At 35.4% G+C, this 26,131-nt stretch overlaps 1 protein-coding gene across 2 annotated transcripts in view; it reads left to right on the plus strand.

The window, feature by feature from the left end:
• The window catches only part of GABRB1 (gamma-aminobutyric acid type A receptor beta1 subunit), a 417,769-nt gene that overhangs the window by 287,601 nt on the left and 104,037 nt on the right, over window positions 1–26,131 (plus strand). For both annotated transcript variants that reach the window (XM_017958684.3, XM_003898650.5), the window contains exon 5: window positions 9,757–9,839. In XM_017958684.3, the coding sequence (XP_017814173.1) occupies window positions 9,757–9,839 (83 nt within the window). The remainder of the gene's footprint in view (window positions 1–9,756; window positions 9,840–26,131) is intronic.

The raw sequence follows: 26,131 nt of genomic DNA on the forward strand, positions 1-26,131 counted from the left end.
GACATCTCCCTTTTTGTTGATGATCTGGGGAATTCTTGCTGAGCATTCTTTTCTCACAAAGAGCTCATACACTCAGCTCACTTAACCATAAACATTACAAAATGTAGAAATGCCAAACTCTTAAATCAGCAGAGTTCAACACTCTGTTGCACAGATTTCTATAGCCTAACATAGATTCATGAGTATGTGCTTGTGTGGGAGTACCTGTCTGAGTCTCAATAATTCCTCCCTTCTCAGAGGGCCCTGTGGGTCTTTGGTGACCATATTTGTATTTGTGTATTCGTGCTGTCCTCCAACCCATACTCAATAGTTGTGGGAGAGTTGGTACCTAATGCAAGTTAGAACAGTGAAATCCTCCTGTGAGTCTGACATTTGGAACATATATATCCCAAGATGGAAGTTGTTTCAGTACTTTCCAAAGGAAACCAGATGACTTCTTGAGAGTAGGTTCTTAGAGCTATTGATTTCTTATCTTCCTAAGTTGTGATGATACTCAATTCTCTTTAATATCACATTGGGATTTAGAGGAATAAAAGTCAATTGGCCCAGGAGATCATAGTTTAAAAAACAATGAGTTATAGTCAAGTCTTGGTGTGACATATAGTTCCCTAGGTGATATCACTTATATTCCTTATAACTATTGATTGTTGAATAGATCGATCATAATGGCTAGCAACAGTAAATTCAGTTATGCTTCCTAAAAGTTGGGTTTTTAAAAAAATTACTCACAACTCTAAGTACCCACACACGAGACATTAACTAGGTATTTTGTAGACAATGCTACATTGGCTATGTAAACTACTTTGTAAAAGCTATTATAATTCACAACTCTGAATCAATGGTTCAATATTATATTTCTTTTTTTATTTTTATTTTTTATTATTATTAAGTTCTAGGGTACATGTGCATAACATGCAGGTTTGTTACATATGTATACTTGTGCCATGTTGCTGTGCTGCACCCATCAACTCGTCAGCACCCATCAACTCGTCATTTACATCAGGTATAACTCCCAATGCAATCCCTCCCCACTCCCCACTCCCCATGATAGGCCCCGGTGTGTGATGTTCCCCTTCCCGAGTCCAAGTGATCTCATTGTTCAGTTCCCACCTATGAGTGAGAACATGCGGTGTTTGGTTTTCTGTTCTTGTGATAGTTTGCTGAGAGTGATGGTTTCCAGCTGCATCCATGTCCCTACAAAGGACACAAACTCATCCTTTTTTATGGCTGCATAGTATTCCATGGTGTATATGTGCCACATTTTCTTAATCCAGTCTGCCAGTGATGGACATTTGGGTTGATTCCAAGTCTTTGCTATTGTGAATATTGCCGCAATAAACATATGTGTGCATGTGTCTTTATAGCAGCATGATTTATAATCCTTTGGGTATATACCCAGTAATGGGATGGCTGGGTCATATGGTACATCTAGTTCTAGATCCTTGAGGAATTGCCATACTGTTTTCCATAATGGTTGAACTAGTTGACAATCCCACCAACAGTGTAAAAGTGTTCCTATTTCTCCACATCCTCTCCAGCACCTGTTGTTTCCTGACTTTTTAATGATCGCCATTCTAACTGGTGTGAGATGGTATCTCATTGTGGTTTTGATTTGCATTTCTCTGATGGCCAGTGATGATGAGCATTTTTTCAAAACTGGATCCTTTCCTTACTCCTTATACGAAAATTAATTCAAGATGGATTAGAGACTTAAATGTTAGACCTAATACTGTAAAAACCCTAGAGGAAAACCTAGGTAGTACCATTCAGGACATAGGCATGGGCAAAGACTTCATGTCTAAAACACCAAAAGCAACGGCAGCAAAAGCCAAAATTGACAAATGGGATCTCATTAAACTAAAGAGCTTCTGCACAGCAAAAGAAACTACCATCAGAGTGAACAGGCAACCTACAGAATGGGAGAAAATTTTTGCAATCTACTCATCTGACAAAGGGCTAATATCCAGAACCTACAAAGAACTCAAACAAATTTACAAGAAAAAAACAAATAACCCCATCAAAAAGTGGGCAAAGGATATGAACAGACATTTCTCAAAAGAAGACATTCATACAGCCAATAGTATATTTCAATGCATGTCCTGATTTAATAATGGAGTGGTTAACTAACCAGATGACATTTTTCCTGAAAATGGACTAAATAAAGTGAGATGTGCTGACCAAAGGTGCTCAAATAATACTCTCAAGTATCCCTAAGGCTTTTTCTTTAATGGTGCTACAAATGTTGGATTCTAATTTTATTTAAAACTATTATAATTATTTTTTGCTGCACACCTACAACCATCCGATGCTTGACAAAGTTGACAAAAACAAGCAATGGGGAAAGGACTCTCTATTCCATAAATGATTCTGAGATGACTGGCTAACCATATTCAGAAGATTGAAATTAGACTGCTTCCTTACACTATAGTTCATATTTTTCATCCACATTTAAACAGGATATCAGGATGCCTTATAATCACATCTTTTCTAGAATCATGCTTTAGAAAATCATGTGTGGGGCCATCCAACTCAAGAGGGGTTAAAGACTTAGATGTCAAAAAAAAACCAAACAAACAAACAAACAAACAAACAAAAAAAACACAAAAAAACGGCCGGGCTTGGTGGCTCACGCCTGTAATCCCAGCACTTTGGGAGGCCGAGGCGGGCGGATCACGAGGTCAGGAGATCACGACCATCCTAGCTAACACAGTGAAACCCCGTCTCTACTAAAAAAAAAAATGCAAAAAATTAGCTGGGTGTGGTGGTGGGCGCCTGTAGTCCCAGCTACTCCAGAGGCTGAGGCAGGAGAATGGCGTGAACTCAGGAGGCAGAGCTTGCAGTGAGCCGAGATCGAGCCACGGCACTCCAGCCTGGATGACTGAGAGAGACTCTGTCTCAAAAAAAAAAAAAAAAAAAAAAAAAATGGAAGTTAACCTCAGAAATACCATTCTGGACAGAGGATCTGGCAAAGATTTCAAGACGAAGATAGCAAAAGCAATTGCAACAAAAACAAAAATTGACAAATGGTATCTAATTAAACTAAAGAGCTTCTGCGCAGCAAAACATCGTTAGAAAGTTGTTCATCAACAGAACAAACAGACAACCCACAGAATGGGAGAAAAATTTTGCAAACTACACATCTGACAAAGGTTTAATATCCGGAATATATAAAGAACTTAAAGAAATCAACAAGCAAAAAATGAACAAAGCCCTTAAAAAGTAGGCAAAGAACATGAACAGACACTTTACAAAAGAAGACATACATGCATCCAACAAGCATATAAAAAATGCTCAACATCACTAATCATTAAAAGTGCACATAAAACCACAATGCGATACCATCTCACACCAGCCAGAATGGCTATTATTAGAAAGTAAAATAATATGAGATGCTGGTGAGGTTGCAGAGAAAAAGGAAAACTTATACACTGCTGGTGAAATGTAAATTAGTCCAGCCATTATGAAAAGCAGTTTGGTGATTTCTCAAACAACTCAAAACAAAATTACCATTTGACTCAGCAATTCCCTTGTTGAGTATATACCAAAAGGAATATAAACCATTGTACTATAAAGACACATACACACATATGTTCATCTCAGTATTATTCATAATAGCAAAGGCATGGAGTCAACCTAAGTGGCCATTAACAGTAGACTGGATAAAGAAAATGTGACACATATACACCACAGAATACTGCAAAACCATAAAAAAGAATGAGATCATGTGCTTTGCAGCAACATGGATGGAGGTGGCAGCCTAAGTGAACTAACACAGGAGCAGAAAACCAAACACCACGTGTTCTCACTTATAAGTGGGAGCTAAACATTAAATATTAATATATATGGACACAAAGAAGGGAACAACAATCACTGAGGCATACTTGAGGGTGGAGGGAAGGAGGAAGGTGAGGATCGAAAAACTACCTATTGGATACTATGACTATCACCTGGGTGGTGAAATAGTCTGTACACCAAATCCCTGTAACATATAATCTACCTGTATATCAAACCTGTATATGTACCCGTGAACCTAAAATAAAACTTAAAAATATATATAATAAATATTTTAAACTGTAATAAGAAGCATTACACTGTCACCTGTCCTATGTTACTTTTTTAAATGTCTTAGTTGCTTTTTCTATTGAGGTAAAATATACATATATAATTTACCATCTTTACCACTTTAAATGTATAGTTCAGTGGTAATTAATATACTATATGCTTATATTTCCTTTCATCACTCCCTTTTCTTGGTCTTTGATAACTACCAGTTTACATTCTATGTTGAGATCCATCTTTTTTAGCTCTCACATGTGCATTAGAACATGCAATATTAGTATTTCTGTGCTTTGCTTACTTCAATTAACATAATGGCCTCCAGTGCCACCCATGTTGCTGCATATGACAGGATTTCATTTTTACGGCTGACTAATATCCCATTGTCCATATCTACCACATTTTCTTTCTCCATTCATCTGTTGATAGGCACTTAGGTTGATTCCATATTTGGCTATTGTGAATATGTTGCAATAAATGTAAGAATGCCCCATGTTAACACATTCAAGATCACTATATTAACTTGTGCTGCCAGGTTAAATTATGCAGAGCATTGAGCACCACGTAAAGCTTGCCTTTAATCTATCATTAAGTACTTCTAGAGACCAACTATTTATGGATGTTCCTAAACTAATTACAATGGTGTCATTGACTATAAAGGTGGTTTCTTGGCACAGGGATTGGGGCTGTTGTTGTTGCTGTTTTCCCAATTCAGGGTAGCCTTTGCTTGGTTATTTAAGAATCTAGAAGCAAGTACTTCACTATTTATAAGAATTTTCTCAATGCTGTATAAATAAAATGCAACAAAAGATAAATTGGTAATGAGAGAGGCTTAAAACCATAATTCTCATCATAATCCCTGCTTTTAGAAGTGTGAGTCCATTAAAATGGATCAACATTGGAACTTATAAGGTGATTTTATATTAACAAAATATGGTTTTTATTTATTTCATTTGTACTTTACATACTGAGGTTCCTTATCAAATTTGTAAACCATCATTGTAGCAGGATTTCTTAACCTTGGCACTACTGACAGTTTAGAAAAGCTAAGTCTCTGTTGTTGGGGACTGTCCTGTGCATGGTAGGATGTTTAACAGCATCTCTGGGCTCCATTCACTAGATTCCAGTTTCAAACTTTTAGGTCCAGATATATTTCCAAATGTCCCCAGTGAGGCAAAATCATCTCTGACTGAAAAGCATCAGCTAAGTTGTAGAATCATAGGACTTGCCATATTTTAGTAATTCCGAGAGAATGTTCCCCTCTTGACAGTTTTTGAATTCATAAGAAGCTGTTAAACAAAAAATATGGTAAAGGAGAATAGTAGATAAACGCATTTTTAATATTTATTGTGGTTTTTTTGTTTAGGGTGTTCGAATCACTATGAGACTAAAAAAAGAATGTTGCAGAACTGTGTTTTTAGACAACAAAAGATATTCATGATGTATTGTTAAGTGAATAAATTAATTAACCCATATGATCAGGGGAATGAAAAGCATAGTGTTTTGTAAAACATTTTGAAAAAAAAATTTTTAATTAAACTTGAAAATTCCTTTTGCTTTGAAGTAATGCTTAAATAAATTCAAGTAAATTTGTTATTATAAATTCAAATAAATTGACCAATGTCCTGTCTATGAAAAAGTATCAAAAGGCTTCAAAAGGTATCCTCTGTGAATCTTCTTCTTTCATAGTGAAAGCCAAAGGAAAATTGGAAAAAGATAGGGTTTTTCCTTTTCCTTTAAGGAAAAGAAGCCTTTATTGCTGATAGTTTAGCACGAATGACCAAAGCAATAACTCACCTTGGAACCTCAAAAATCCACGGAGATGGATAGCTAGATAGATAGAGAGTATGCATATATATATATATACACATGTGAATATATCAGTGTGTGTATGTATATACACACTTATACAGTTTACTGTAGTACAGTACATATGCTGTGTACATAAAGTACTACAGTATATTCAGCGCCCTTTCATTTGAAAAAATAAAATGGAACACAAATGCCCACAAAAGAATGATTAGAAAATACATTATTACATTTCCACACAATTGTAGTAAATTTTTAAAAAGAGCTTATTATTTATTAATGCAGAAGCAAATTCATGATGCATTGTTAAAGAAAATAAGCAAAGTGCAGAGTAGTGTGTGTTGTAGGCTACTGTCTTAAGAGGTTTTCTCCCTAAGAAGACACAGCTGTGCTTCTATTTACATAGAGTATTTTAAGAAAATTTCAAATTGTAGCTCCTGGAGATTAAGATAAAAAAGAAACATCATTTAATTTGAATTTTTGTGTTGTTAAACGTATGATTACACTTTATGGGGAGGACCGTTACATTTTTAAAAGTTCTTTGTCATTCAAAAGTGAATCGAAAGGTTGTAAATGTGGACTCACCATCTGAATTTTAGTTACTCTCAGACTTCACTGACCAGAAAAACATCCCAGGTAAGAGAAAATGGAGAGATAATGAAGTCCAGATAGGATATGTAGAGTTAGAGTACTTGAGTTTGAATAAACACAAAAGCTCAACTGGAGGTGGTGAATATGGTATTAACTCTCATCCTAGGATAGTGTTTCTTCCTTGGTTATATGCTACCTGTGGAATATAAGTGGACCAGAGCTTCAGAGACAAATCTGACAAATCTCTCTAACAGTGGGAAGTGTGAAGCACCTTAAGTCACAGAAGGCTGGTTTCGTTGTTGTTGTTGTTGATGATGATGATGTCGTATTTAGTTGTAGCAAGAGAGGAAGATAAGCTTTTTATGTATAATGTAGATTCCTCCCATTCACAAATTCTGCAGATAGTAGCACAGACATTGCTAAGGTGATAATAAAAATAGAAAGGGTCATGAGATAATAACAGCTATAATAATGATCATCATTTGGAGAGCACTTCTTAAGTATGGGGCACTGGGCTAAAAGCTTTGCACACATTATCTCTTTTAATTCTCACAGCAATGCTCTGTAGTAGGTGCTTTGATTAATGAGAGGACTGAGTTGCAAGGAGATAATTTAATTAATGCAAACTCACGCCACTTGTGGGCAACAAAGTTAAGACTCAAACTAAATCTGCCTATCTTTAAAATTTTTAGTCACAAAATATTTTAATAGCTTTATTGGGATATTATTGAAATATGGCTATTGCAAATTATAAATTTGCTACATTATTTATGAAAGTAATGTAATCCTCAATACAATATTAGCAAGCTAAATTCAATAGCACATTAAAAGGATTATATTCAATGACCAAGAGGGATTTGTTATTGGGATGCAAGGATGGTTCACCATATGTGAATTAATCAATGCTATATACCACATTAGCAGAATGATGGATAAAGACTACATAAGGATATCAATAGATGTAGAAAAGCATTTGACAAAATGCAACATCTTTTGTGGCAAAAGCTCTCAACAAAATAGGTATAAAAGGAACTTTCCTTAACATAATCAAAACTGTATATGAAAAATCTAGAGCCAATATCATAATCAATAGGTCTTGGGATGAAAGCTGGGGCATTACACTACTTGACTTCACATTGTAATACAAATATATTCTGATCAAAACACTATGGTAATGGCACAAATACAGACATATAGGCCAATGGAACAGAATAGAGAAACCAGAAATAAATACATACACTTGTGGTCAACTGATCTTCAGCAAAGGTGCCAGGGGCACACAATGGGGAAAAGACAGTCTTTTTGACAAATGGTGTTTGAAAAACTGGATATCCACATGCAAAATAAACAAATAAATAAATTTGATCCCTATCTCATGCCATACATGAAAATCAACTCAAAATGGATTAAATCCTTAAACATAAATATTGAAACTGTAAAACAACTAGCAGAAAACATAAGGAAAAACCTTCTTGACATTAGTCTTAGCAATAATTTTTTAAATATTATACCAAAAGTCCAGACAATAAAAGCAAAAACAGGTAAGTGGGATACATCAAACTAAAAAGCTTATATGCAGCAAAGGAAACAATAAACAAAATGAAAAGGCAACCTATGGAAGAGGGAAGAATATTTGCAAATCATATACTGGTAAGTGTTAATATCCAACACATATAAAAAATCACATACAATTCAATAACAAAATATAAATAATTTAAAAATGAGCAAAGAACCTAAACAGAACTTCTCAAAAGAAGAAATTCAGATGGACAACAGGCATATGAAATAGTGCTCAACACTAAATCGTCAGAAAAATGCAAATCATACCCACAATGAAATACCACCTCATACCTGTTAGGATGGCTATTGGTAAAAAGACAAAAGACAAAAGCGTTAGCAAGAGTGTGGAGAGGGAAAAGAACCCTTGTACACTGTGAATGGAAAAATAAATTAGAAGGTTTTTTGTCTTGCTTCAGATGACTTTGACTAGTCAGAGTCTTTCATGATTCCATATAAAATTTATGATTATTTCTTCTATTTCTGTAAAAAGTACCATCTGGATTTTTGAATGTGTAAGATGGTTTTGGGGAGGTAGTATGAACATTTTGACAATATTATTCTTCCAAGACATGAACATGGAATGTCTTTCTATATATTTGTCTTTTTAAACTTCCTTCATCAATGTTTTATAATTTTCAATGTACAGGTCTTTTTTCTCTTTAGTTAAGGTAATTCCTAGGTACTTTGTTGTTGTTGTTAATGTAAATGAAGTTGTTCTCTTAATTTACCTTTTGGAGAGTTTGTTATTAGTATATAAAAATGCCACTGATTTTTGTGTGTTGATTTTGCACCCTGTAATTTTATTGAATTTATTAGTTCTAATAGTTTTCATGGAGTCTATAGAATTTTCTACATACATAATTATGTCATCTGCAAAAAGAGATAATTTTATTTATTTATTGTGATTTGGATAGCTTTTATTTAATTTTCTTGCTGATTGCTCTAGCTGGGAGTTCAGTACCATGTTGACTAGCAGGGCCAAGAGTGACCACTCTTGTTTTCTTCCAGATCTTAGGGGAAAAGCTTTAATTTTTCTGCATTTATTGAGATGATCATGTGGTTTTTATTTTATTATGTTGTATCACATTGATTGATTTGTATATGTTGTTGATTGTTGCATATCCATCCTAGCATCCCAGTAATAAATCCCACTTGGTCATGGTGTATGATCCTTTTGATATGCTGTTGAATTTTATTTGCTAGTATTTTATTGAGAATGTTTGCATCTAATTCCATTAGGGATATTGGCCTGTACTATTAATTTCTTGTATTGTCTGTCTAGCTTTGGAATTAGAGTGAAGCTGGCCTCATTAAATGAATTTGGCAGTTTTCCCTATTCTATTTTGTGGTACAGTTTAAGAAAGGTTAGTATTAGTTCTTCTCTGAATGTTCATGATTATTTCTCATCCATGAACCATCTGGCCCTGGGCTTTTCTTTGTTGGAAATTTTTTGATTACTGATTCACTCTCCTTGTTTGTTATTGGTTTGTTCAGATTTCTGTTTTTTATTGACACAGTTTTGGTAGGTTGTATGTTTCTAGAAATTTATCCATTTCCACTTGTTCATCTAGATTATCCAATTTGTTGACATATAATTATTCATAATAGTTCCTTAAAATCTCATAAAATTTTGATGCCTTGTTTCTACCAACTGGTAAACATGATTTGGGGCTAGGAAGCCTGGAAATGAAATGTCATCACTTTTTTAATGTTTTCTTTTTTATCTCTCCACTCTATCAGAATCACAACCACAGCTGCATGTATGATGGATCTTCGAAGATATCCACTGGATGAGCAGAACTGCACCCTGGAGATTGAAAGTTGTGAGTTACTTGGACAGGGGCATGAAAAGGAGGGATGCTTCTTTGACCCAATGGAATTCAACTTCTCACTGAGTTAATTAGTACCAGGATTTTTAGGCTGCATTTGTCTGACAAGTTTTCAAAGGGTTTATATTGGTGGCTCAATGAAGTTATTGTTTTGAACAATTAGGGAAAGTTCACTTATTTTAGATCAACAATTTATAAACTCATACTTTCTCCTTCTCAGAGTGTAGTTTCTCCCGAAGTCTTCCAATATCCAAGCTGGATTAATAAGAAAGGAAAGATATTTTAATATGAAAAGAGTTTGTGAGATTGTTTTGACCTAAACTACTGTAAATTGTCTTTTAGAAAAACATATGTTAGTGTCTTGTGTGAATAATGTGTCTTTCCTCATGAAAAGAAAAAGATGATAAATTACACTCATGAGACTTATGCTTTGCACCAAAGACTTAATGTTTTTTAAGTCTAGTGACTAATTTTAGTTTGTCCTCTTGGGCTGCTTTTTCACTGATTGCTTTCTTAACAACTCAAATATTTCAGCTATGAAGATTTAATCTGACTATCTTTTTGTGATTATTTCTCAGCCATCAGCCTGTAGGTATTTGAGAGCATTAATTGTGAACACCAAAGCTAAGCCATTTCTTGGTTTTCAGAGGTGCAAAAAAGTCCAGTAGCTAATCAGACCATTATTATAGTACCACTTAATGTAATGTTAGAAATTGACAGATGTTTATTTAGATCATCTAAAATGCTTTCTAGATGTAAACATTAAGAAAGTAAAGGAAAATGGGAAAATTCCAGGTCATTCTATAGTATTGTTGAAGAATGAATGTATTTCCCCAGTGTCTCATCACGAAGCAATTACATTAACCTTCTAGTTCCACTGTATACATAGAAATAGATGAAGGTGTTAATGTAGATGTAATTACAAGTTTAAATATAGACATTGACCTACTACCACCAAAACCTAGAATGAACAAGAAAATTCATGAATAATTCTCTAATAAATATTCTAATTTTAAATCTCATTATATAAAGAAGTTACTAGGTATTGAAAGGTGTTTATATATATAAAGTATTGATAGTAACTTTTGGTTCAGATACCAAAAATGACCATATTCAAACCATAGGAATGAACTATGTAAACTCAATCTTATACTAATAGCTAATAACACTTTATAAATAAGGCAGAACATTAGTTCACCAAGTAAATCATTACTTTTGGAACTGATATAGAAAGAGAAGGATAACTCATGGGTTGCCCATACATATTAGTTGTTTTTTACCCTTGACCACTCTTCCATTGACTTTCTGATTTTTTACCTTGGCTTCTGCTGAAGAATATTAACATACAGCAACCTCTTGAAATTGCAAGACCTTATGAATTGTGTCATTTGCTTAAAGGAGCAATGAATTTTGACAAATACTTGAAATTGATTCTGTGTTTTAAATTGTAAGTTCTAAAATTATCAACACTTTCTCCCAAAATGCATACTTTATTTACAATGGATACTGAGTTTTTCTATTATAGGTTGACATTTTTCTTTAAGTTTGAAGATTTATTTATTCATATTAAAAATAGATGACTTTAAGTCCATTTAATATAACATATAAGGATCAAAACTATAAATGAAGCAGAAATTAAATGTAACTTTTGTGGGGAAGGGATGGGGGAAGCCCAGGCACCCAGATAGCCCAAAGTAATCATCAAATATGACGTCAGGTAATAGATGGTGACCCAGACATATGACAATCATTGAGGCAGTTGAGCAAGATGCAACTAGTTGTCTGGACATACAGATTAACACAGTAACTGAGACTCTAAAATAAGCTAATATGTACAAATTTGAAAAGATGGTAATTATCATCGTGATCCAGCAGTTGGTCACAGAACTACAATCCCCAAAGATACTTACCTAAAACAAAGCAAAAACTCTTGACTGTAAGAACTTGAATAATGAGGAGTGTAAAGAGGCAGGAACTTAGGAGAAAGATTTGCATAACTAAAGCTGGGTATTTTATAACACCTTTGTGACATAAGTATTTGTAACAACACTTGAGAGATGATATACTTGAGGCTCAGAGAAGTAAAATAACTTACCCAGAGTCACAGGGCAAAAAAAGGAATGGAGTGAAAAAGTAATGGAATAAGAATTCAAGCCCAAGTGTTCTTCTCTTCATCACGGAATCCTGAATCAACAGGTGAGTAAGGGAGCATACCATCAATAATTAGAAGTGTAGGTTGGTCACGGTGGCTCGCGCCTGTAATTCCAGCACTTTAGAAGACCAAGAAGGGTGGATCACCTGAGGTCAGGAGTTCGAGACCAGCCTGGCAAATATGGTGAAAACCCATCTCTACTAAAAATACAAAAAGTAGCCAGGCGTGGTGGCATGCACCTGTAGTATCAGTTACTCAGTAGGCTGAGACAGGAGAATTGCTTGAACCCGGGAAGCAGAGGTTGCAGTGAGCTGTGATCATGCCACTGCACTCCAGCCTGTGTGACAGAGTGAGACAGTGAGACTCCACTTCAAAACAACAACAACAACAATAATAATAATAATTAGAAGTATAGCATTAACTGGAAACACTCTTGGCTAGGTTGGAAATGCTGAATCAACCAAAGACTGGTCTGTATTTCCTAAACTATCCCTGATAAATTTCAGTATAGATCCCAGAAGCTGAATTTCGCTTTTAGATCAAGGGTCAAACAATTGCAGCTACAGGGAGAAGGTAGCTTATGGATGCAGGAAACCAAGCAGGCCTTGATTCTATTGATGTTACCCTTAAAAAAAGAAGAAGCTTCCGATGACAGCATAATTTAACTTCAACACTTTACTTAAAATGAATCCCTATTAACAATAGATAAACCAATGTAGAGTTCATAAATGTTAAGAATAATAATTTTAAGCAGTGAATTAGCATATGCCCATGTGGAGTTTGAATGAGCTTTGCTTGTTTCTACCTAAGTACATAATCAATATGTTGCTAAGTTTTAATAAATACTGAATAGATTATTCATCTAGGTTTTGTTTGTTTGTTTGTTGTTTTTTGTTTTTTGAGATGGAGTCTCCCTCTGTCGCCCAGGCTGGGGTGCGGTGGCCGGATCTCAGCTCACTGCAAGCTCCGCCTCCCGGGTTTACGCCATTCTCCTGCCTCAGCCTCCTGAGTAGCTGGGACTACAGGCGTCTGCCACCTCGCCTGGCTAGTTTTTTGTATTTTTTTAGTAGAGACGGAGTTTTACCGTGTTAGCCAGGATGGTCTCGATCTCCTGACCTCGTGATCTGCCCGTCTCGGCCCCCCAAAGTGCTGGGATTATAGGCTTCTATTCATCTAGTTTTTAACTTTTCACAAAAAACGTGTTATCTTCTAAAACAGCTCTTTCTGACTTGACACTGTATCAAGACTATACTGAGCCTTAAAGTAATCACAAATGAGAGGCTCTAGTGTCAGTTGGGAAATAAGAATGATCAAGTAGACATCACACTGATGTAAGATTGAACCAATCATGTTTGTGACCAACAGAGTGGAAACTTTGCCTGCATTACAAAATTCACGAGTTTGCATGTTCTCCCATCACAATCTCAAGGCTGGCAAAATGTTTTCCTTGGTTAGGTCCTTTGAGACAAATTAAAGATGTTTTGCTTAACTTGATGTCATCTAATCAAGTATAATTGAAAAAGTCATAAAGACTTGTTAAATTGAAAGTTTGCTTGAACTTGGAGCAGATTAATAGCTCTGTAGCCCTAGGATGCTATAAAATGAGTCAATGACATATAGAAAAATCAATCAAGGAATTTAGTCTAAAGTATATTTGGAATCTGAAATCAATAACAGTATCATGTGAAGGTTTGATAGCCACAAGCTTCATGGAGATATGGAAAGGGCTTGGGATAATAATCATGAAGGAATCAGGTAGTACAGATTTAAAAAGATCCGGACTCTAATCTCATCCACTCATTTACAGTAGATGTTGTCACCTCACCACACCAAAATGATAATAATAAAAGAAAAAGCCATTTCAGGCCTGAAATCTCTCGTTTTCACTCATCTTCTTTAAACTTCCTTATTCTTCACCACTATTCCGAGTTAGCTCTCTGTATTTCACAGGAAGATGTGTTTCTATTTCTTTCTTAGGCTAGCCTTGCCCGCTGTGCTTAGAATTCCATCTCTTTCTTCCTCCTCTGGAAATTATGTTTAGTCCATACAAACACCTCACCCCTGAGCTCTCAGATCCTCAATCCTGCCCTGTCTACCTCTTTTCTCACAGCTTGTAAACTAGTTGAAAACTCTTCTCATCTTAAAACACCTGCACTCTATCCCCACATTTCCCTGAAGCTTTTTCCTAATCTCTTTCTTTTTCTCCAAAGTACTTGAAAGGATAATCTATATCTGTTGTCTATTGCCTCAACTTCCTCTCAACCCACTGCAATCTGGCACCTGCCTACCCATCTCCCGCCTCTGCTAAAACTGTTCTCAGAAAGGTCACAAAGGACCTCTTTACATTCAATCTTATGCTGTGGCTCTCAAATTTATATCCCCAACTGAGATCTCTTCTGAGCCCCAGATTGATGTACTAGCACTCTTCTTGGCATGTCTGTTTTGATGTTTCAAAGGCATCTTGAGTTCAATTTGCTCAAAACTTTATTCTTGATTTTTCCCTTTCAAATGAATTTCTCCCTCTGTCACTTTAATCTCACTATCCGACCATAATCCTGGGATTGTTAACAGCTCCATTTCTCTCAAACTCCGCTGATCCGTTCTATTGCCAAGTACCATCTATTCTACCTGCAAAATATTTATCAGGCCTGTCCATTTCTCCCCTGCCCTATTGCCACCAGTCTTTTCCAAACTATCATTACATTTTACCTGGACCATTGTAGCTGCCTTTTACAGTCTTCTTGCTTTCACTTTTGACTCCCTCTAACCCAATTTCTGCCCAGCAGCCCCAGTGATCTTTGCAAGGTGTAAATTGGATCATATTATTTCTCTGCTTTAAAATATTCAGGCTGGTTGCCGTGGCTCATGCCTGTAACCCCAACAATTTGGGATGCCAAGGCAGGCAGATCACAAGGTCAGGAGTTCAAGACTAGCCTGACCAACATGGTGAAACCCCGACTCTACTAATGATACAAAAATTAGCAGGGCATGGCAGCACACACCTGTAATCCCAGCTACTCGGGAGGCTGAGGCAGGGGAATTGCTTGAACCTGGGAGGCAGATGCAGCAATGAGCCAAGATGGCGCCATTGCACTCCAACCTGAGGGACAGCCTGAGACTCCATCTCAGAAAAAAAAAAAAAAAAAAAAAAAAATCAAAGACTTCCTACTACACTGGTAAAACTGTCCACTCTTCTTAACTTGATCTTCAAGCTCTTGTGTGACTTGACCTTCCTCATTATCTTGAATCCCATCTGTCACCATTTTCCCCTTACTTACTGTATACATTACTCCAGCACCAGAGACTTTGTTTCTGGCAGACCATATTTTCTCTTATCCCATCATAATAATTTTCTCATTTCTTCTGGCTGAAATGCTTTTCCCAACTATAGTTCTTTCGGCTTCCTCTTCTCATCCTTCAGTCCTCATCTCACATGCCACCTTTGATAGGAGGCTTTCTTAAGACTCCTCCAATCTAAGTTAGGAACCAGTAGTTATTCTCTTTCAAAATTCTTTTTAGTTTCCCATTGCTATTGTCTGAAAGTTTGTATCCCGCCAAAATTCATATATTGAAACCTAACCCCCAATATAATGCTATTAAGAATGTATCTTTTGGAGGTGATTAGATCACGAGAGCAGAGTCCTCATGAATGGGATAACGGTAGTCCCCACTTATTTACAGTTTTGCTTTTTGCCTGAAAATATTAAGTGGAAAATTCCAGAAATAAACATTCATCAGTTTTAAATTATACCCTTGATTGTAGCATGATGGAATCTCCCACCATCCTGCTCTGTCCTGGCTGGGACATAAATCATCCCTCTATCCAGTGTATCCACATGTATATGCTATCTATACCACCTATATCATTGATACCATCTGCTCCTGGCATCCAGCCACTGATGTCATCATGGCTTGATGATCCAGGATCACCCAAAGCAGATGACGCTCTCTTTGATATATTTTCAGAAGATCAATGGTAACCAAAAGCTATGTCACAATGCCTATATCATTCACCTCATTTTACCTCATCATACAGGCACTGTGTCATCTCACATTACAAGAAGAAGGGTGAGGACAGTACAATAGGATATTTTGAGTGAGAAAGATCATATTCATGTAACTTTTATTACATTATATTTTTATAACTGTTCTATTTCATTATTAATTTTTGTTAATCTCATACTGTGCCTAATTTACAAATTAAACTTTATCATAGATATGTACAGATAGAAAAAACATAGTATATGTAGGGTTTGGTACTATTTGCAATTTCATGTTTCTACTGAGGGTCTTGGAATATATCCCCTGAAGATAAGGAAACACTACTGCAGTGCTCTTATAAAAGAAGCCGTGAGATCTACCTTGCCCCTTGCACCGTATGAAGACACAGCTGGAAGGTACCATTTATGAACCAGAAAGTGGGCCCTCACCAGACACTAAAATCTGCCAGTACGTTGATCTTAGACTTCCCAGTCTATAGAACTATGATAAATAAATGGCTGTTGTTCATAAATTACCCAGTTTATGGCATTTTGTCATAGCTATCCAAATGAACTGAGACATCCATATCATAGTAGTATTTGTTTCTACGCTTGTTGTTTATTTCCCCTGTAGATTACAAACTTCTATGAGGGAAGGGATCATTGTTTTGCTCAGCATTCAATCATTAAACCTAGAAAATAAATATTTGTGTAGTGAATGTATGCTAAATTTCTTGGCTTCAAACTTTTCAAGTCATTTGACTTTTAGAAGATAAGTCTAGTTTAATTTTTTCAGATGAGATTTAAGGAGGATTTTTTTACTTGCAATAAAATATCATTTCATTTATATACGTCACACAATCTTTCATTTGTGTAATTTTATATTCATGTTTTAAGACCATCTCAGCTGGGCACGATGGCATGGGCCTGTAGTCCCCACTATCTGGGAGGTTGAGCTGGGAGGGTCACTTGACTCCAGGAGTTTGAGTCTAGCCTGGGCAACACAGTGAAACCCTATCTATCACTTAATAGAAAAAAAAAAGAGTAAGATCTCTTAAACAACAACAACAACAATAACAACAACAACAAACTATTTCAAAAATTATAAAAGTGTCAACCAACAGCCAGATAAGGAAAGATCTAACATTTAAATTACTTTAGAAATTTTGAAGGGTGGTAAGGGTAGTGAAACGATGACTTTTGTTGTTGTTGTTTCATCATAAGGCATTAACTATGTTCTTCCTACTTACACTACCACGAAGTTTTCAGACAAAGGTAACACTTAGTGACACCTGGTTACTTTTATACTGGTTTCTTGTTTTAAAAAATGGTTTGGTAACTTTTAACCTAGGCCTTGTCATATGTATTGAATTTAATGAACTATCCACTTAATTTATCTGTTTAACTCTCAGAAGATTGTCATTGTCTTAATTTAAATATCTTGATAGTAAAAACATGTGCACAGAATGTAAAGCGATAGTCATATTTAATTATTTCCAAAATAAAACTATTTTCTTGTCTACAAAAATAACATGTGATAAGAAATATCTGTCCACCTAGTGTGATAAAATGGCCTAGCTTAGATATGGAAAATGTTCTGAGAAAATGGGAGGTTTGCAGAAGTGAAATATTAAGTTTTATTTAAGTACAGCACCATATTAACAACTGGAAATAAAATTTTTAAAGCATAGTTTTCAGACATAAGACATGAGTAGTTCTATAAAAGTTTGCCCTTGAATGGTCACATCTGGAGAATTATGTTCAGTTCTTAATGCCGTTTTAAGGTAATTTCATTCAGAAGGAGGAGAACAAGATATCTGTAAGACAAATATAAGGAGGCATAGCAGACATTCGGAATGTTTTAATGTGCTATCATATAGCAGATGAAACTGTGTTCAGAGTTTCCCAGTGTGTTATTCATAGTTCTTCAGAGAAATAGAGCCAGTAGGCTAAACATATCCTATTGGCTGTATTTTATATAGAATAAAATATATAATGTATAACATAAAATATATAATTTTATATAAAATACAGCCAATCAAGCCAATGGGACATGTATAGCATATACATATATATGGAATATATAGAGTATATAAAGAATATATATTTACATATTTTTAGAAACATATATATTTAGAAATATATATATATTTAGAATAGAAGCCTTTCTATTCTAAATGGCTACCAATACTATTTCCTTTCTCTCTCTCTCGCTCTCTGTCTCTCTATATATCCCACATATATACATATAAATATTGGTATATGATATATATATAAAATCTATATATATCTTATCTCTTTCTATAGATATCATATATATGATACATGGCTATCAATACCATTACATATATAATAGTATATATTATATACCAATACATATATATATATAGAGAGAGAAAGATAGATAAAGTACAGATAAGATATATATCTAGATAGAGAGACAGAGTGAGAAGTAAGAAAGAGAGAAAGAGAGATTTATTATAAGGAATTGGCTCATGCAGTTATGGAGGCTGACAATCTCAAGATCTACAGAGTGAGTCAGCCAACTAGAGCACTGATGGTGTATTTCCAGTCCCAGTCCAAAGGCTTGAGAACCAGAACTGATAGCATAACTCCAGTCTGAAAACCTATCAGACTCAAGACCCAGGAAGTACTGATGTTTCCATTTCAGTCCAAAAGCAGGAAAAAACCTGATGTACCAGTTTCAGGGTAGTCAGACAGGAGGAATTCTCTCCTGCTCAGGGGAGGGTCAGTTTATTTGTTCTACTCAGGCCTTCAACTGGTTGAATGATGCCCACCCACATTGTGGGGGGCAAGCTGCTTTATTCAGTCTGCTGATTTAAATGTTAATCTCCTCCAAAAACACCCCCACAGGAATACCCAGAATAATGTTTGACTACTGGACACCTTGTTTTCCAGTCAAGTTGACACATAAAGTTAACCAGCACATCCAGAAATGCTAGATTTGAACCCGTTTAATTCCATTTAATTCAACTAGCACTTCTTAAGTAGCGACATGTGGCTCTTTGTACTACTAAGTGCTGGCGATATAGCAGCAACAAGTAGACAATAGTCAGAAGCTGCAGGAAGGTAGCTTTAGAAATTAAGAGACCCTCTGATGAGCAGCAGTGTTCACCGGCGAAGTAGGTCATCAAGCTTAAGAAAGAACTTCCCATTTATTAAATAGGAATCCTTTCCATTTCTTGTTTTTCCTTAGGTTTGTCAAAGATCAGATGGAAAATTGGCTAGCCAAGGGCAGAAAGCTGAACTGATCCTTTCCTTTATAATGAAAATTAATCCAAGATGGATTAGAGACTAAATGTTAGACCTAATACCATAAAAATCCTAGAGGAAAACCTAGGTAGTACCCATTCAGACATAGGCATGGGCAAAGACTTGCCCAAAACACCAAAAGCAACGGCAGCAAAAGCTAAAATTGACAAATGGGATCTAATTAAACTAAAGAGCTTCTGCACAGCAAAAGAAACTACCATCAGAGTGAACAGGCAACCCTACAGAATGGGAGCAGAAAATTCTTTTGCAATCTACTCATCTGACAAAGGGCTAATATCCAGAACTCAAGCAAAGAACTCCAACAAATTTACAAGAAAAACAAACAACCCCATCAAAAGTGGGCAAAGGATATGAACAGACATTTCAAGTGAGGACATTCATACAGCCAACAGACATATGAAAATGTCATCATCACTGGCCATCAGAGAAATGCAAATCAAAACTAATAATGAGATACTCATCTCACACCAGTTAGAATGGCGATCATTAAAAAGTCAGAAACAACAGGTGCTGAGAGAGGATGCGGAGAACAGGAACACTTTTACACTGTTGGTGGGATTGTAAACTAGTTCAAACCATTATGGAAAACAGTATGGTGATTCCTCAAGGATCTAGAAACTAGAGGTACCATATGACCCAGCCATCCCATTACTGGGGATATACCCAAAGGATTATAAATTATGCTATAAAGACACATGCACACGATAAGCTTAATATTGCAGCACTATTCACAGCCAGCAAGACTTGGAATCAACCCAAATGTCCATCAGTGACAGATTGATTAAGAAAAATGTGGCAATATATACACCATGGAATACTATGTTACAAAAGGATAAGTTTAAGGCCCTTTTAGGACATGGATGCAGCTGGAAACCATCATTCTTAGCAAACTATCACAAGAACAGAAACCAAACACCGCATGTTCTACCATAGGTGGAACTGAAACAACGAGATCACTTTAACGAAGGAACATCATCACACACCGGGCCTATCATGGGAGGGGGAGGGAGGATTGCATTGGAGTTATACCTGATGTAAATGACGAGTTGATGGGTGCAGCAGACTAACATGGCAATGCTATACATATAACAAACCTGCATGTTATGCACATGTATCTACAACTTAAAGTATAATAATAATAAATAAATAAATTAAAAAAAAAAAAAAAAGAAAAAAAAAAAAAAGAAAGAACTTCCCCTACCACAGAGACACTTCAACTAATTAGAAAAGGCCACATACTAGAAATAATATAGAAGACATTCCTCACTGAGAGGCCAGTTTCATTTTGTAAATTTCAAGGTCTCTTTTAGCCTCAAAATCTGGACTGCTGGGAGTTCACTAAATTTAGTTACATCACTAATACATTGCTTTCTGAGCCTATCTAAAATATTAATTCTAAAGTGATCATGATTTATAAAGTATATTAGAATATAAGAAAAAATATGAATATATAAACATGTAAATACTCACAAGGAAAATATGAAATATAGGACAATTACAGGCAAAAGCCTTTAAACCATTCTTACTTTATTGCTGCCTGCCAAATCATTAGTTCTGATCTGAAATAATGTAAAACCAGCATCTACAACATGCTGCACACTTTCTATTCATGGACGCAAAACACCAAAAATAACAGAAGTAAATTGAACTTCATGAATGATTCATGACTTCCTTTGCTTTATGTCCCCATTGTCAAGAAAATTAGCAGCATTGGATATCTCCTTAGATAAATCTGATTTTGCCATATTCAGTAGACTACTTAATGAAAATGAATATTTCACATTTATGTTCATAGAAATGTTAATGAATTTTAGTGCCTGTAGCTTTTTTTGATGAGCAGAGGGGTGGGTGTAGAGAGGAAGGGAATATTTTTTCGGAATTAATTTATTCCTTTTTCCAGCCTGCTTCTTTGAAACTGTGAAAAAGCACTCACTCTGAAAAGTATCTGATCTTTCAAAGTTATAAAATAAAAGTCAGTGGGGGAATGGAGTTCCTTCTATGAAAATTAGTTTTTCTATCAACTTGACTATAAAGTTAGCCTTAGAGTTTTTCACTTCTATACTACAGACAGTTTATTTTCCATCCATGGGCAAGCGGCTGTGTAGATTGATGAGGAAATCTCAGATTTACAGATTTAGATTTCTGGACGTTTGTTCTTCAATTGGTGTTATGATGGATGACAATTTTGCATCTAGATTCCAAAGAGGAAGTGTAAAATAAAGCTCACTTTTAAAAATCTAAAGCTTTTAGGAAATAACCAAACACTTAAAGACACATTTTAAAAAGGAACTTTGATCTTCTAATACCGGACGTCCTTGCTGAACTAAGGAACTTTGATTCACTTGAGATCCAAACTTGATAATAACAATATCTAATATTTATTAATGGCCCAGGCACTTTCTAGATTCCCCACTGATTCCTCTCACAAGAAGAAAATCAAAGCGTTAAGATAGTAACTACCTTCAAGACAAAAAACTCTAGAGGTTTGAATGAGATTTGAACTCAGGCAATTTGACTGGCAAGTCTACAATTTAGCCCTTATAATCTCTTGAGAAAACTTACTTCTCAATACTGTCTTCACAAAACCTTTTTCTCTAGCTTCCCTACTGGATGTGAGTTGGGTGGTTTTAGGTGTAACTCTATCTGAACAGGAAGCAAACGCCTGCGAAGAAAACACATTTTAATTGGTCCTTCTCTGTCACTGAATCTTCCCAATTCAGTTCTTAAGTAGGCTTTATTTTTGACATTCTTGCCACTAAACTGAATATTGATATACTTTTAGAATAACAATTATTTTACAAAATCACTTCTATAAATGCAATAGATCACACAATGGCCAGAAACCCTTTCTCTTCTAAGTGGCTACCAATACTATTCCCCCAAATCACATCAGTGTGGTGCTGGGCCTGACAACAATGGTGCTGCAGTTTCAAAGTCCATTTATTATTCATAATTATAGTGCAAGAGGCACTATATTTAAAGTCAATTTATTATTCATGTAGATGCATTAACATCTACAACTTTGGAAATGGACATATTCTTATGAGAGGTCTTGGATTTTCTATGAACCACATCCACATAGGAATCATGAAACATGGATACAATTTAGTTTCCATATAGGTGTCAATTTCCACATTTAAGTTGCATTATTCTCATCTTTAAGATCAAAGATTTTTAAAGGGAGCTTTTAAAAACTATTGATACTATGCCCCACCCCAGACCAATAGCATCAGAATTTGTGGAACGTGGGTCCTAGCACAAGCATTTTTTAAGCTTCCAAGTTGATTCCAATATGCAGCCACATTTGACAGCCACTGCTCTAAGGCTGCCATGCATTGATTTTTTTTCCTCTTCTTTTTTTCTTTAACATCCTCTTTTAATAGACCCAGTTCTCAAAATAAAAAGCAGAATAGAAACATAGAAATGAAATAAAGTACAGCAAAGAACAGAAAATAACATGATTTTCAAAGAAAGAAATCACTGAAATGATCAAAGGAAAGATTGTAAACTATTCTTTCTTTTATTCTTTCTTAAAAAATGGCAGACGGCTCCATTTTTTCTCTCCAAAGGGCATGCCTTGAAATAGGTGGACCAATGCACCCTGCCTTACATTAGAATTAAGTGCTCCAGCTTGATATTCAAATCTATGTAATAAGAAGTCAAGTTGTTACAGGATGCTAACCTATTTTTAAAACCCATATATAAAAATATATATTTATATTTACATAATATTTATTAAAATGTTATATTTATATAATATATATTATATTTATATATATTTTAAAATATGTAAATATAAATTTAAAACCATATATATACACACACACCACATATTAATATGAATGTGACCAATAAACATTAATTTGAATAATCATGCTATGGAAAGAAGAGTTATCTATACTTGGGAGACAGACACATGGTCATTAGCCATTTTAGCAACATTCTCTATCATGTAAAAGAAATAAAGCAAGTTAAAATGTGTGTTTGAATGAATACATAACGTTTTTTACAAGAATAGCTTCTCAGGCCAGGCGCAGTGGCTCATACCTGTAATCCCAGCACTTTGGGAGACTGAGGCGGGTGGATCACCTGAGGTCAGGAGTTCACAATCAGCCTGGCCAACATGGCGAAACCCCATCTCTACTAAAAATACAAAAATTAGCTAGGCGTGGTGGCATGCACCTGTAATCCAAGCCACTCACGAGACTGAGGCAGGAGAATCACTTGAACCCAGGAAACAGAGGTTGCAGTGAGCCAAGATCGTGCATTGCACTTCAGCCTGGGCAACAAGAGTGAAACTCCATCTCAAAAAAAAAAAAAAAAAGAAAAGAAAGGAAAGAAAGAAATAGCTTGTCAAACTGAAATCAAGCACAGTCTATTTCTTTCAAACATAAAACGTTATATAAGAATAATTTCTGTGTGTTAATCTTCATCCCACCACACTGTGCCCTATAGATACTGACTGTACTCATTTGATTATGTAAAAAGGTAGATTTCTCAGAAAACTCCTAGTACGTTATTGCATTGATTCCAAATCATTGTATTCCCAGAATTTAGATTATGTGGATCTACAATGTAGAGAAAAAAATTTCACTGAATAGAGCCAAGGGCTTGCCTGCTCTCATCTTAGGCACTATCAGAGCAGAATCACACAACCTGTGTGAGATGCTCCTTGCAGTGCTTGTTGAACATTCAGGGTCTTGTTAAATCAGATTCTGAGTTAGTGAGCCTGAGTTGGGGCTTGAGAGTCTGTATTTCAAACATTTCCCAGATGATGCTAATGCTATTGGTAGATGGACTCAACTTTGAGTGGTAAAAATCTGGAGTCAGTATAAATAAATAAATACATAAATACATCAATAAATTTAAGAAAAATTTTAAAAAGCCTGTCTCACGTGTGCTCCTCAATCTACTTTCCCAGCCTGTTTGCTTCCTAATGTGATTTAAATGGTTAGCTAAAAGCCCTTTTTTCACACAGTTTGCTCAGCCTTTGAATCAGAGAGTTTTAAATAAACTGAGGCAGTAAAGTCATTTTCAAATTGCCTGAAATACATATATCTGAACAGCAAATTTTGTTAAGTAACATTCCTGGTATTTCTTACATGTGGAGGACTTCCAGAAATATAGTATTTCATTAATACTCCTAATCCCACATTAAAAATAATATTTGGGTGAATATTTTCTATGCAGAAAGGACTTATTTTAACAAAGAAAAAAATTAATCACTATATTTGATTTTATTTGACTCTGTGTCCAGAAACTAGAGGTTTTTTAGCAGAAGGAGCATATAGTTTACACCTCCGCTATCTAGAGGTCTGCAATTTAATGAGTCATTCTGGAGAGCACAAGTTTTCCAGACCTTATTTTAACTATTTTTGATGTAAATCTTTCTCAACACAGAATTCTGAAACGCTTTTATCCTTTTGTGATGATTCAAGGTCATAACTGTGAGTATTTCTCACGATGTGTTAAAGCTCTAGCTTCACATGAATTGAAGGCAGATACTCTGATCTTCCTAGTGACCTGAAAACCTATCATTTTGTAAGTATCTTCCTGGGCAGAGTGATGAACCACCTCTCTATATAATTAATGTGTCAACACTAGAAAAGTCCATCTTAGTCATTAGGCATATTTTTACAACTTAGGACATAGGTGTTTTTCTGGCATAATTCTCATTTTAAGTAACCTAGTCTCTTTACCAAGAATCAGTAATTGTTTTACCATGATTGTGAGCTTCAGGGTCTCAGCAATGGTCCAGATCCTGAATGTCTACCTCCTCATTACCTTCCTCCATCCTGTCTGCAGTAATGATAGGTTCTCACAGGTCACCTGCGTTCACTCAGTATCCGGTTATTGAGTTGTAAGTGTTTTCTGCATGAACTCCCTTAGTCTCATTGTTGTTGCCATTATTTTATATCTTCCTCTTTGAATTTGTACATGTTATATGTAGAGAGAAGGTATGTTACATAATTGTCCTCTGATTTTAGATTGGAAATATTCGGAAGTGTCCTCCCTTTTACCCCAACAAATGCAATCATCTCCCTGTTGTCCGTCTGATTATTTCCTTCGAACTGTTCATCTAGTTGCGTAATTAAAGGAACAAGCCTGATTCTGCTATATTTTCACAGCTTCCTCACCAATATGTACAGTTACAATAAAACTAAATTTTCTTCCTAGTTTCATGAAGTTTAAGAAGTATTATTCTGCTAGCTTGATACCAGGTTACAAAGTTACTCTTCTTAAAGTTTTACTTTGAAGACAATGTCATGCACAACAAACATTGAAAATTCTCTTTTGTTCTATATGAGGATAAATAATAATACTACAATGATAACGTGACTACAACTAGCAAAAACTAAAGCAAAAACATGCTTAGATTGAATCTCAGATACCATGTCCACATGCCACAAAGACCATGAGAAGGGCAATCCAAGAGTAGGTCAAGGTGAGATATATGCTAAGTATATTTGGAGGCATGAATATAAAAGATTTAAGTTTGGCAAAGATGACACTAGACACCAGCTCTGAGACTTACACATTACTTTGACTGAATTCACATGGGAAGCATCTTTTTGTGATAAGTTCTGTTTTAGACATTCAAGATCTACACTTAGAACTAAACTGGTCTTTCTAAATCAAAGTTCTGAAAAAATGCCGTCGACCAAATGGAAGAAAACTGCAAGTAGAGCCCAGATAAGTGTTTACCATTTTAAATTTATATCATCAGTTAGACATTTAAGTGGAGATATCAAGTGAAAGTCTAAGTCTAGAATTCAGAGGAGAGATTCTATCTGGAAATACGAATTTACGAGTCATGATCTTATAGATATATTTAAACCCATGAATCTGAATGGCATTTC

This window comes from Papio anubis, chromosome 3 (genome assembly GCF_008728515.1).
Source record: "Papio anubis isolate 15944 chromosome 3, Panubis1.0, whole genome shotgun sequence".
In the NCBI taxonomy this organism is placed as follows: domain Eukaryota; kingdom Metazoa; phylum Chordata; class Mammalia; order Primates; family Cercopithecidae; genus Papio; species Papio anubis.